General features: G+C 33.3%; 1 protein-coding gene across 6 annotated transcripts in view; it reads left to right on the plus strand.

Moving 5' to 3' along the window:
- LRFN5 (leucine rich repeat and fibronectin type III domain containing 5) overlaps positions 1 to 13,568 on the plus strand; it is a 292,130-nt gene that overhangs the window by 228,850 nt on the left and 49,712 nt on the right. For 3 of the 6 annotated variants that reach the window (XR_006354908.1, XM_043986361.1, XM_043986365.1), the window contains one exon: positions 11,737 to 12,128. The exons of 2 other annotated variants lie outside the window; for them this stretch is intronic. Coding sequence is in view for 2 of the 4 variants with exons in the window: in XM_043986361.1 (XP_043842296.1) it covers positions 11,737 to 11,754 (18 nt within the window). In the remaining 2 variants the exon portion in view is untranslated. Of the gene's footprint in view, positions 1 to 3,043; positions 3,662 to 11,736; positions 12,129 to 13,568 lie in introns of those variants that run through there. One more of the 6 variants, XM_043986360.1, reaches the window with a different exon arrangement.

Genomic DNA, 13,568 nt, shown 5'->3' on the forward strand with positions numbered 1-13,568 from the left:
TGAGTTCCATGTTCTCTCCCTTCCTCTCTCCCTTCCCTCTCCTTCCTTGAGATGGTAAACAATCCAACATAGGTCATTCATGTGCAATCATGTAGAACATTCCCATATTAGTAATTTTGTACCAGAAGGCTCGAATAAAAAAAAATGAAAGGAAGATAGGAAGAAAGAGCAATTTGGAGCCATATTAAAAGGATTATAAAACTCTGAATACTCTTTGATCTATCAATACCACTGCTAGGTTTATGTCCCAAAGACAAACAAGAAAATTTGAGAAAGGACCTATTTATTCATGTCTTTCTATATCTTTTCTGTAAAGTATTGTCTAAGGTTCTGGAACCCTTTGTTTTTGTTCTTTTACTATTTTAAAATATTCCCTATAAATCACATAATGGGTTACATTTTCATCATCCTTCCTCTTATGTCCAATTTCTTTTTTGGTCATGTTAATTTAAAAGATTAATGGCAGTATTTTATTTACAAGATAAAACATTAGATGAGTCCAAGCAATAGCTAGTTTTTTTAAATAATAGAGGCTGTTCTGCTACCTAATTGCATATATCAATGTTTTGGATGGAATAGGAAAAAATTATGACAAATTCTACTCATGGAGGTGACTATGATTTTGAAGTCTATGATAATAGCATGTGAATTACATTGGATACTGTGAAATCTGGAAAGCTATCAAATATGGATCTTGTGGTGAGCCTTTATCTCTGTTCTGAGGACCAAACTAAACAAAGTTAGAAAGGCTCATCACCAGAGGGATGATCTTCTTCTTCTCCTCCTTCTCCTTCTCCTTCTCCTTCTCCTTCTCCTTCTCCTTCTCCTTCTCCTTCTCCTTCTCCTTCTCCTTCTCCTTCTCCTTCTCCTTCTCCTTCTCCTTCTCCTTCTCCTTCTCCTTCTCCTTCTCCTTCTCCTTCTCCTTCTTCTTCTCCTTCTTCTTCTTCTTCTTCTTCTTCTTCTTCTTCTTCTTCTTCTTCCTTCTTTTTTTTTCTTCCTCCTCCTCCTCCTTCTTCTTTTTCTTCTTCCTCTTCCCCTTCTACTTCCCTTTCCCTTCTACTTCTCCTTCTTCTCCTCTTCTTCTCCTCTCCACTTTCCCCTTCTTCCCCCTCCTCCCCCCATTTTTTTTGGTGATAACTCATGAAGATCACCCATCCCAACATTGAAAAAATGGTGATCTACATTTGTAGCTTTGAAACACTACCAATGAAACCATAGTAGTACTTAGGTATGATAAGTATTTTTTAACATTAGAGATTTATAGTGAATAAGGCTCCCTCTTATTTAACTTTCTTTTATACAAAGTAGTAATAATATAATGAATTCTTACATATCTATTACTCTTGTATTTAATAAATGTTTAGGAAATTTTCTTTTATATTGGAAACTTTCAAAGATTTAGGTGGAATTAGATAGGAACAAAGCTTGAAAAAATATTTAAATGAAAATAAGCAATTCATACATTAGCCAAATTACATTATACATTCTTTATCAGATTTGAATCACTAAATCTGATTTGATCCCAGTTACAGCCCTGGCACATTATTAAATCCAATAAAACTCTATATAATTCCGTTAAATGATTTTGTTGAAGCAGATCCTAATTTCTTATAAATGTTAGAAAAAATTGACTTTATTTTACCAATCTTCTTGAAGAGTCCTTTTGAACTTCTTAGTTTCAGTAGTCTTTCAGTATGAAAGTGGGTATAATGTAAGGTACATACACCATATACCATACAACACACATGTTAAATGTAACACATAGTCCAGCCCAACAAGCTTTGTGTTTACATATAACAGGTCTAATATTGGGGACTGCCTCCCCAAAATGATAGGTTTTTTTTTCTTCATAGTAAAGTATGCACTGGATTTCCATACACATACTGAGAGTAAATGCATGTACTGAGTACAAGACAGCCTTTATACCACCCCATAGAAAATGCAAAAGCATATATAAGGAAAAATTCTAGAAAACACATAAAAGACCTACTATAGCTTATTAACAATTATAGGATTCTTTTCCATCTCCAACGAATCCTACTTTGCACAGAGTCCCCAAATATTACAGATTCATAGTGCCCTCAGAAAGAAAATGAACTTGAGGTTTCTAAATATTCAATGCCCTGACTTTCTGGTGAATACTACTTTTACCCCACCTAGATCCATACTCTTCCTTTCCCATTAGACCTACACTTTATGAAAACTCAAAAGTTAAAAGTGGAGTGTAAAGTCTAGTTACTTTACCTTCATGGCTTTTAAACCTTGCCTATCCTGATATTTTGAAGGCTTTGTCTTATATTCTTTTTTGTTTCTTAGAGGTTAGAACTCATTTCTGGCTTCCATGGTAACATATTTTTGAGAAAGAAATCATAAATAAAAAGTACTCAACTTTAATAAAAAGTGAATTATTTTGGTGACTTAGAGGGTTTTGGACTTCTGAATAAGGAAGGAATTTAGACCACAGACATTTGGGAGAAATTGATGTATATTTGAAGGACAACAGTTTCCAAATCCAGGTTTTACATGCAATTTTTGTGAGAGAAATTTGAATAAGAGCAGGACAAAGGGAGAATAAAGGAGATTTTTTTTAAAAAAGGGGGAGGGAGTAAGTGCAAAGAAGGAATCAAGAAGTATTTAAAGAAAAGGAGAAGATAGTTGGCCAGTCAAGGTAAGTAAAAAAAAAGGTAAGTAGAACAAACTGATGGATAAAACAAATTGTTAGACTATATTAGCTGAAGGTGGAGGAAGATTGTAGAACATCTAAGAGGCTGCAACAATAAAGAAAAAAAAGAAAGGAAAATGTCTTGTTTCTGCTTTGGAGATATCAACATTAAGTAAAGGAAAGTCAATATGTTGGTCAGTTCCAAAAGGTAAAAATAGGTTACAAAGTTTTAAAGAAGTATTTAATGCAAACACTACAATTATAATAACTCGTTTATTCTGAAAAGCTGGACAAATTTTCCAGTGATTCACATTGTGTTTCTTGGCTGTATTTTGCATCAGCCAGATGTCTGGCAAGTTTAAGATAATTTTTTTTTTCTAGGAGAAAAGAAAAAGATACTCAAAGAAGACCACTCCAATCTAAGTTATTAGGGACAATCAAATGTTCACAAAACAACAGCAATAACTGCTTTAATGGCAGAAAAATATGAAGTGTCAGGAAACAACTTTTGTTTGAAGGTTGAATGGAAGAATGCTATGCAGAGAAGGGAGGAAAGAAAAAAAAGGCACTTGGAACATTTGAACACTTGGTACACTTGGAACTTTAAGGGGAAAAATTAGGCTCTTCCCTAAAGGGAAGGGAGTTGGGTGCTCTGAGGAAAAGACAAACAAACCACATAGATATTTCTATTGCAATGAGTGACTCAGTCAAGCCACAGAAGCTATCTGATGATAAGAAAAGCTTCAAAGAAGAAGTGGAGATTAGTGGTGGTTATTGACTCTTTTCTGGGGGATATAAAAAAAAAATAGAAAAGGTTGTTGCCTTCCTAGAGCATGTACATAAGGCATAAAAGAACCTTTATATTTTGTAACACTATCACCCATTTGTTGTGAGTCATAAATGATACTGCCAAGAAAGTATTTACAAGTATTACAAAATCTTTTGCAAAAAGTTAAGATCTTGGAGACACAGGTTTTGTTATTATCACTACTGGTCACTCAAGGCAAAAAATGCTCTCTCTCTCTGTGTATATATGTCTATATGTATATGTCTATATATACACATGAATGCATGTGTATACATACACACATAAACATATATGTACATATATACACACATATATATGTATATATATATATTCCAAAGAGGAAACAGTCTCTGAAGAGCTGATAGTTTTTTTCCTCAGAATTCGATCCTGGGGTTGATAGAATAAAGAATTTTTACTGTTTAAAAGATATATACAAAAGATTAAAGTGGAGACATATGAAAATATGAAATTAAGTATGCATTCATGGTTTTGCAAAACTAGCTATAAGGAGTGCTCAAGCTCATAATAAGTTGGGGTAAAAGTGATTTGAGCTTTTGAAAGTTTTTTGAGGAGGATCAATGAATCTAGGGATAGGATTGTTGTTTGTGACAGATAACATGATAATAACTGACAACAGAGAATTGATATCAGTTCAATATTTGTTTTGGTTTTCCCCACTGTCCTTTTTCCACCTTTTCACTAAATTTAACAGAACAAAAATGGCTAAACAAACTACCAATAAACATGTTTATCAGTGACTTCAATAAAGATATAAATGACATAATTAAATTTTCAAATGACACAAAGCTGGAATGAAAAGCTAACAATTAGGGTCTAAAAAGTTCTTAATGGACTGAAGCATTGGGGTAAATCTAATAAAAACATTTCAACATGGGGTAAATATGAAATCTTATTTGGGTTCATTCAATCAAAATAAATAAGAGAGTATCTGGTTACCCTCTTAAGACCTAGATAAACTATGTCCTTGGGTGCTGAAAGAAATGGGATATGTGATTGCTGAGTCACTGTCAATGATATTTGGAATATTGTTGAAAATAGGAAACATCACAGCAAAACAGAAAAATGTATTTCAAGTTTCAAAAAAGAATATAGAAAAGGGTCTACAAATTAAGACAGTGAACATGATTTAGGTAACTGGTGATATTCTAGGAGGTAATTTTAATGAAATAACTTGTGAATATCTAGAAAATGAAGTAATGATTACAAAACTGCAGCATATTTTAATCAAGAATATCCCATGCTGCACTAAACTTGATAGAGTTAATATAGCTTAACCTTTGACAGAGTTAAAAAACTGTTAGATCATGAGAATTCTACAGATGTACATTACCTAGATCTTATCAAACTTTTGATAAAGTTTCTCAAAATATTCTTTTTGAAATTTGGAGATATATGTATTAGCTCATAATACATGTTGGCAGAATGGACATAGGCAAAGAGTTTGGAGGTGTCCAGTGGAGTGCCCCACTATATGGTGCTTGGATTTCTCCTGGCTAACATTTTTATCAGTAACTTGGATAAAGATATAGAAGATATGGTGATTATTAAGTTTGAAATTAAATTAAATTAAATCTGAAGAAGACACAAAGATGGAATGGAAAGTTCAAAATCAGGATCTAGAAAGTTCTTAATGAACTAAAAGCATTGGGGTAAATATAATAAGAGCTTCAATAGGAGGTAAATATGAGCCAATATTGTCATTTGGCAAACCAAAAAGCTAATATGAATTTGGTCTCCGTTAATAGTCATAGCTTCCAGGAGTTTTGAAGTGATAATTCCTCCATACTGGTCAGATCACATCCAGATTATTATAGTCAATTTTGGAGCCCCAGTTTAAGAAAAAAATAAACCAACACTGATAATCCAGATAAAATCCAAAGGAAAGCAACTAGAATGGCTAAGGTCATTAAGTCCATGTTATTTGGTTTGCCATTTCTTCTTCCAGCTCATTTTACAGATGAGGAAATTGAGGTAGACAGGGTTAAGTGTCATGCTCAGGGTTAGTGTCTGAGGCCAAATTTGAACTCAGGTCCTTCTGCCTCCAGGGCCAGTGCTCTGTTGGCTCTACCACCTAGCCACACAGATATTAGAAGAAACTTCCTAATAATTAGAACTATCTAGAACTAGAACGGGCTCTGCCTCAGGAGGTGGTGGATTTCTCCTCACTAGAAGTCTTCAAGCAGAGAAGCTGCTCACTACTTGGGTATATTATTGTAGAGATTCCTTTGAGTAGTGTAGAACTGCCAACTCAAAAGTGGCTTGGCTCAGGCTTTGTTCTTATTTCATCTGAGCTCCATGATGCAGGCTACCTTTTTGTCTTTTTTGCTGGGAACTAGAAAGAATACATCAAAATATTAGAAGATATATACAACTGGGTTCAAGTGTAGAGGCATCCTTTATATAATATTTACTATGAGGTGCTAGGACTACTTTTTTTTTCTATATCACACCTACATACTACATGCTATTCTTTCATCTAAACTCTCCTCTGTATTTGTCATATCAATGCTGGATTATAGCTCTCCTGCTTCTCTTAATCACTGATCTACTAGAATAATCATTGAGAAAGCAATATAGTAAAGAAAAATAATGGCACTCAATTTAGATCAGAGACCTATTAATAATTTCTGGATTGTGATTTTGGACAAACCACTTTCTTAACATCAATTTCATGATTTGTTTTTTTAAAAAGGGTGAACGAAGTATACTACATTACATCTAATGTACTTCCTAGCTTAAAATCTATTATCTAATAATTGGGAACATTGGCTTTCTAGATAACTATTACCTAATTGATCATTACTAACCTAATAAGACTATTAAATATTTTACCTTAATCTTCCACTATGTTTCAAAGTCTTTTATCCTATTATAAAATTACTATGTATATGAAAACTTTATAGATTAACCCTCTCATATCTCAGGACAAGGATAAGGGTATAGATGTTTCTTCATTTTGAGAGCTCACTGGATCTATTAAAAGTAAAAAACAAATTAATAATGCTGAACAAGGATAATTATCAAATGCCAACAGTCTGAAACTGACTAACTGTGGGAAAATATAGAATTGAAATGAATTATGATTTAAAAATAAATATTAAAGGGGGCAGCTAGGTGTTGTAGTGGATAAAGCACCAGCTCAGGATTCAGGAGGATCTGAGTTCAAATCTTGCCTCAGAAACTTGACACTTTACTAGCTGGGTGACCCTGGGCAAGTCACTTAACTCTCATTGCTCCACACCAAAAAAAAAAATTAAAGTAAACCTACATTTTAAATAGCTCAGCTATATTTCAAACATTAAGCCAATAGTTAATTATTTTTAAATTTAATTACAAAAACTCTAAGTACTCAAGCAAACAAACAAACAAAAAAGCCTCAATGACAATTTTCTTGCTAGAATTTTAAAATTAAGTCAATATATCAGAATATGGATCTGCTTCAGGGACTGCCCTGAAGGGTCAATAGACATTCACATGCTTTCTGAAAATTCAGTTGGCCACTGAGGTTAACAATTATATGAAGCTTTCAGGAATGGTTCAGAGGATTTGGGCAGAAAGACATGAAAGAAGGGCAGGATTGAAACTACAGCAGCACCAGCCAAACTCTGGTTAAGCATAAAGTTCAGGTGGGGCAAAAATTTCTGTGACCAGTAAGTGCTAGTAGACAAGGATGGGTGAGATGACCCTTCTCGCCCCAAAACCAGATTCCTTCTCCTATGGCTCAGAGATGAGAAGAAAACAGTTTCCTTATTTTTCATATTTTTCTGAAATTTGTGCTTCACTTCCTACCTGTGAGAGGAAGGAGTTAAATAAGGAAAATCTGTCTGTCTTTGGCAGCTGACGGTGCCTCAGCAGGTCACACTCTATTCCTCTTCCCTTCAATTTTCATCCATTCTCTCTCTACAGTTTATACTAGTACTATATAAAATACAATGAATACCTGCTAATATTTGTGTTATGTGCATAATAGAAATAAGGATCCATGAAGTTTGGAATAATTTGTTAATGAAGGTACTAGATCAGAGAACAGCTGAGCAACAGGCTTTTCCTGGAAACTTCCAAATATGGTGGTGTTGTCTATGACCATTCTCTAAGCCAACCTAAGGTGGTAAGCAGGAGAATAAAAGTAAAGAGAAAAAATTTTAAACGGAACCTTCATTCCTAGTAACGATATTATCTCTCTATCATTTCTCTACCTTGTTTTTTTTCCTTCTATTTAACCTTTTACTAAGCTGAAAAGTCATGGATCAAAGTGGGAGGTAGAGGGGTGAGGGAGAATAGAGAAGAAAGAATGGGGTGCGACTAACTCTCCTAAATTTCTCTATCCATAGCCCCAGACTGTGTTACATGTAGGAAAATCCAACATGTTAGTGATGCCACACTGTAGCTAACAGTAAATTGTAGTCTAAAATGCTCTATAATAGGAAACATAAAATCTCATCAAATACCCACTTAAATATAGTTTGTAGTGAACCACAAAGATAATCGATTAAGTATGAATGTGACCTGAGGAAGTAATTTTCTCTGTAATTTTGCTTTTCATAGAATCATTTCCAAACAGTCCTGCATTGATGAGTTTGTCTTGCTTTAAAAAATCATGAGAGAAAGTTTCCAAGGCCTTTTTCAATAACATATTTACAATTAGGAAATTATCCCTTTTAAAAATTTGTTATGTTTTAGATAATATTCCTTTCATATTTATTTGTTTGATTGTAAATGTAGGCTATCTCTTCTCCATATTCTGCATAAAGTTAAGAATTTTAATTATCTTAGTCTTTTTGAAAATATCTTATTTCCTATTTCTTTTCATTTTTGTTTCTTTTGAACTTAATTACTTCATGTCTTTGGTAGGATGTGTTTTAGATAAGGATATGGGGTTCCAAGTGGGTCTGATGATTTCTAAATGTCCCAGGAATATTACCTTGAAGTATCTAGTCCTCCATTCTAGCCATCCAGTAATGTCCTCCACAAATTATTACAGACTTTATGATTCTTTATTTCTATTATCCACATAACACACAAACAATATTAGCAGGTGTTATTATATTTTACATATCACTAGCATAAATTGTAGGAAAGGAGCATACCTAGAAGGGGCACAGCCACTTGCCAGAGGAACAAAGGCTTCCCTCAAAGGGAAGAAATGAAGCACAAATTCCAGAGAAATGTACCAAGTAAAGGAAATTGCTTTTTTCTAATGTCTGAACTATAGGAGAAAGGATTTGTCTTTTGAAGAAAGGTTATCTCACCCACAAAGCAATACATGGGCAGCAATTTCAGTACTACATTATGAACCAAGTTATACATTACCAACCATGACTTAACACATTTTAGAGTCTGAATGACAACTTATATCACTTTAAGAAAATTTATTTTGGAGCATAGGGAAGGGTTGATATTCTGAACCTGTGATTTAATCAGTGTAGAAACTTCCATTGTGGAAAATCCCTCCCAGTGCTGATATTCTACAACTTTTTGTCTTAGCTTCCAGTTTCAACTGATAAGATAAGGAATTTGTACATGGTCTTATAGTTATAGCAGAGGCAGGACTTAAACTCAGGTTTTCCTGCCTCTTATGCCAACTTTCTATCCATATGTCACCCTACCTGCCAGGATATTGGCTACAGTATACTATATATTATGACACTTGTCATATTGTCATTTCAATGACATATTACATCTTAATTTACTTTTAATTTGTATCCTTAGATTTTAAAATTTCATTTTTAAAATTTCATGACGGTAATACTAAATTTGTATTCTGATCATTTATTTCCTTGAATTCTAGTCTAATTTTATTTTTGCTATTATAATGAGTATCATTTGTCACTAAGAAATATTACATTACATAGGAAAATTCTTTAAATGATTCTAAAAGCTAACATTTGCTTTGCCATTTGGTATAGTATGTAGAATTGAATATAAGATATGACAGCTAAAATCACTTGTAGCTTCATCAGCCCTACTAATTTTTGGAGGGGGGGGCGGGGCAATGGGGGTTAAGTGACTTGCTCAGAGTCACACAGCTAGTAAGTGTCAAGTGTCTGAGGCTGGATTTGAACTCAGGTACTCCTGAATCCAGGGTTGGTGCTTTATCCACTGCGCCACCTAGCTGCTCCCCTAACTTGTTACTGAAAAAGAATTGTAAGATTTATTTTTCATAGAATGAAAGGAGTTGTGTTATCCACTCCATTTTTTCTTTTGCGTACATTGGAGCATTGCTGCAATGCTTTATCTACTAAATGTTTATTACAACCTTAGTGTATGCAAGGCATTGAACTGAGGGAGATACACTTACAGTCTTGTAGGATAGATAAGATGTACACTCATAATACAAATTAGAATATGATCAATTTATAATAGAAAACTCCTTGAATGTTCTTAGTAGGAAACTCCATTTGGGATCAGGAATATTTCATATGGGAAGCAGGATTTCAATTGAGCATCAAAGGATGTATAAAAATTTCATAGGCAGAAATGGGCCTAGTAGTCTAAATATAGGCACTAGATGGGATGAACAAAAGTACATAGATGGGCAAGCATTTGGCATATTTGGGTATATATAAGAATTGCATTTTATCTGGAATGCAGATGATATGTATAAGGGAATATAGACTATATAAGAGGAAAGCAAATTTGTGAACTTGGAATGTGTGCTGTTAACAAAAAATATTCCAAAGTACATCCCTTCAAAGGGGGATTTCAACTGAGAAATATAACATTAAAATATAACATTAAAAATACTTTGTTATATACAATTTTAAGTATAATATGTGCCATGGACCTTAAATGATGTTGCAGTGCAGCTTGATTATATTGTAACTGATTTTGTAAAATATTTTTCTTAGTAATTTTGAATCATAATAATAATGAGTACAATAATACTGTCTGAAATATTTTTCTTTTTTTAAATATAAGAACTAAATTAATCCATTACTATTCTTTAGACACCTCACAAATAATAAATCATAAAAAACAGTATCTTGTGGGCCAAGAATGATTTCAGTTAATTCTTAGAATTCAAGTTATTGGAGAGTTCTTAACTTTTATTTGGTACAACATTTTCCCTATCTGTGTCAAACTACTCTTGAACCTCTGTGAGATGTTTCTAGCTATAATAAGTAAAGATTATTCAATATTTCAAATGATTTTAGTCTTTTGGAGTAAGGGATGAAGGTAGGAAAAACTTCAGTTTTTTAACTGGATTTCCAAAAAATGTCATCAAGAGTTCAGGGGAAAAATTACCCATTATATTTACCTTGAGTAGATATCTCTACATATCATAAACAGTTGAGAAGTACAATATTGGTGAATACTGATGAATTTGAAAAGTTGGTTCCATTCAAGGTAACCAATTGAAAGAATTTTAGCCCAATCATTTCACATTAAAGTACCAACATAGTTCAATGTTTTTGAATACTGTAATGGTATATATTTTCTTAAAGTTAGAAATATTACTCTAAATGACTAGACTATAATGAATAACAGATAAACCATAGGGGCAGCTAGGTGGCTCAGTGGATAAAGCACTGGCCTTGGATTCAGGAGGACCTGAGTTCAAATCCAGCCTCAGACACTTGACATTAGCTGTGTGACCCTGCACAAGTCATTTAACCCTCATTGCCTTGAAAAAAAATAGTAGATGAACCCTTTTATTAAAAAAAAAACATTAAAAATAATGTTAGAAGAAATGTTATTCCCTTACTTGTGTTGGAATTATTAAGAATGATTTGGAGACTAGCATATTGAGAATAGATTTAACATCAAACAGATTCTTTTAAATATTTTCAAATATGTTTATAATTTAACCCATAACTTATCATGAATGACATTGACTTGTAAAGTGTACAAGAGCTGTGATATTTGTAGTATGTGGTGGTAGAATTATAAAACACACAAGCTTAAATTCTTGCAATTTGGGGACTTGGAGATTCATAAAACAGCAGCATAGCCATCTTATGAGCTATCTGTCTACCCACCCTTCTCTCTCTCTCTCTCTCTCTCTCTCTCTCTCTCTCTCTCTCTCTGTGTGTGTTTGTGTGCCTGTGAATGTCTTTGTTCCTCTCTCTTCCTCCTTCTCCCCTCTCCTCTCTGTATATATGTATGTGAATGTGTGTGTAAGAGTCTTTCTCCTTCACTCTTCATTTTCTTTCCCCTCCCCCACTCTCTCTCTCTCTCTCTCTCTCTCTCTCTCTCTCTCTCTCTCTCTCTCTCTCTCTCTCTCTCTCTCTCTCTCTCTCTCTAGAGGCTGGACCTAATATGAAGAATACCATCTCGCCTCTGTCTCCTGAAAAAAGTCATTGATATTTTTACTGGATAAAATAGAAAATGATTTCAAGTCACAAAGATGAGCAATCATTCAACTGATGTCCTTGAAGAAACTTTCCACTTGAACCAAAAGAAAGAAATCCAACATCAACAGACATGGGCTCCATCAGACTATATTCATCCCTGTTTAAACTCAAATGTCTTTTCTGTTCTAGTTTTTTTTAATAATAAAGAAATACAAGACGTCTGCATTAGCAACAATTTCTGTACCAATTAATGTTATACTTTTCCAATCATGAATGAACAGATTGTAGAACCTGAATAACAACTTATATCACTTTAACAAATAAATGTTTTACCCTAACAGAACTTACATGTTGATTGATTTATCAAAAAGCTTTTACAATAAATATAATTTTTGAAAATTACTGATGAGGACAAAAATGCTATTTTGCATTTATATACTGTAGTGACACAACTTGAAGTGTAAATTACTACATAGAAAATACAACTACTTCATCTATGATGAAAATAAAGCCTATTCTGTGAGGAAACACTGCTACTATTAAAGCAGCCTCACAGGAACCCCATGCAGGAAAGAAACTGAGAGGAAATCTCTTCACAAGTTGAAACTTCAGGAATGATCAAGGTAGGCATGTTAAGATTATTATATATTGGTATAGCATTAAAATTTATATTCAAGAGGACCAAGATAAAGAAGACTTTAATGATTTCAAAATATTGCTTCAGAAATATGTAATTCATCAAATAGAACTATGAATAGTAGAGAAATGTGATGTAACAATAAACATATGTATATGTACACATGCATATATGTGTGTATATATGTATATGTGTGTATATTTGTAAATATATATGTGTGTATATGTATTTATATATGCATATGGAGGGAGAGGGGAGAATGTGAGAGGATGAAAGAGAGATTTAGGATATCCGTTAGTAGTAATAAATATAAATTAAATTAAATTTAGCTTTAGGAACTGAGAAGTTGTAGCAACTGAATATGTTTTCTTGGTTAGTTCAGACAGGGTTGGATAAGGCATTAAAAGCAACACAATTTCTACTTGGCTTATTAAGAAACTCAATTTTTGTTTGTTGTGAACTTGAGCAATCAGGTTCATAACAACTAATAATCTTCCCCTTTTTAATCTCCTTGTATAAAGCCAGTTGAAATGCCAGATAACATGATAGTGTATTGATTCAGTATTTATAAAAGTTTCCTAGTAATATAATGATCCACATTTAGTGCGTGTATATAGATATAAATAAAGAAACATGAGTTAGTCATGTAGAGAGAGCAAAGGATAAATGAAGGTTGCTCATATGCTCTACTAGTACTGAACAATATTAAGAGAAAACAAGAGAGACCAAGAGGGTCATGTTTGGATACCCTAAAGTAAAATTTTGGGAGGATGTGGTCAAAATTAGTGCAGGATGGGCAAGAATAAATGGGTTATAACCAATATCACAGGCTCATTGGAGAAAATATCCATAGCAATGAAACTATAAATCAAATTTTATATAGGTACTAGATATATAGGGGCTAGACAAAGGGACTGAGCATATAATTTCACCAGAATAGAGAATTTAATTGATAAAATTTGTTCCTTCAATGGAGTACATCACCTTCTTTGCAACTCATACCCTAGTCTTCCTGGGTGTATATTCATACAGATGTACATTCATAATGCCATGCTGCCTCTTATGTTTACATATATATATGTGTGTGTGTGCCTGTGTATGTATGTATATATATACACATATACACATATATGAACACTATACATA

The sequence above is a fragment of the Dromiciops gliroides genome, chromosome 2 (genome assembly GCF_019393635.1).
Source record: "Dromiciops gliroides isolate mDroGli1 chromosome 2, mDroGli1.pri, whole genome shotgun sequence".
In the NCBI taxonomy this organism is placed as follows: Eukaryota; Metazoa; Chordata; class Mammalia; order Microbiotheria; family Microbiotheriidae; genus Dromiciops; species Dromiciops gliroides.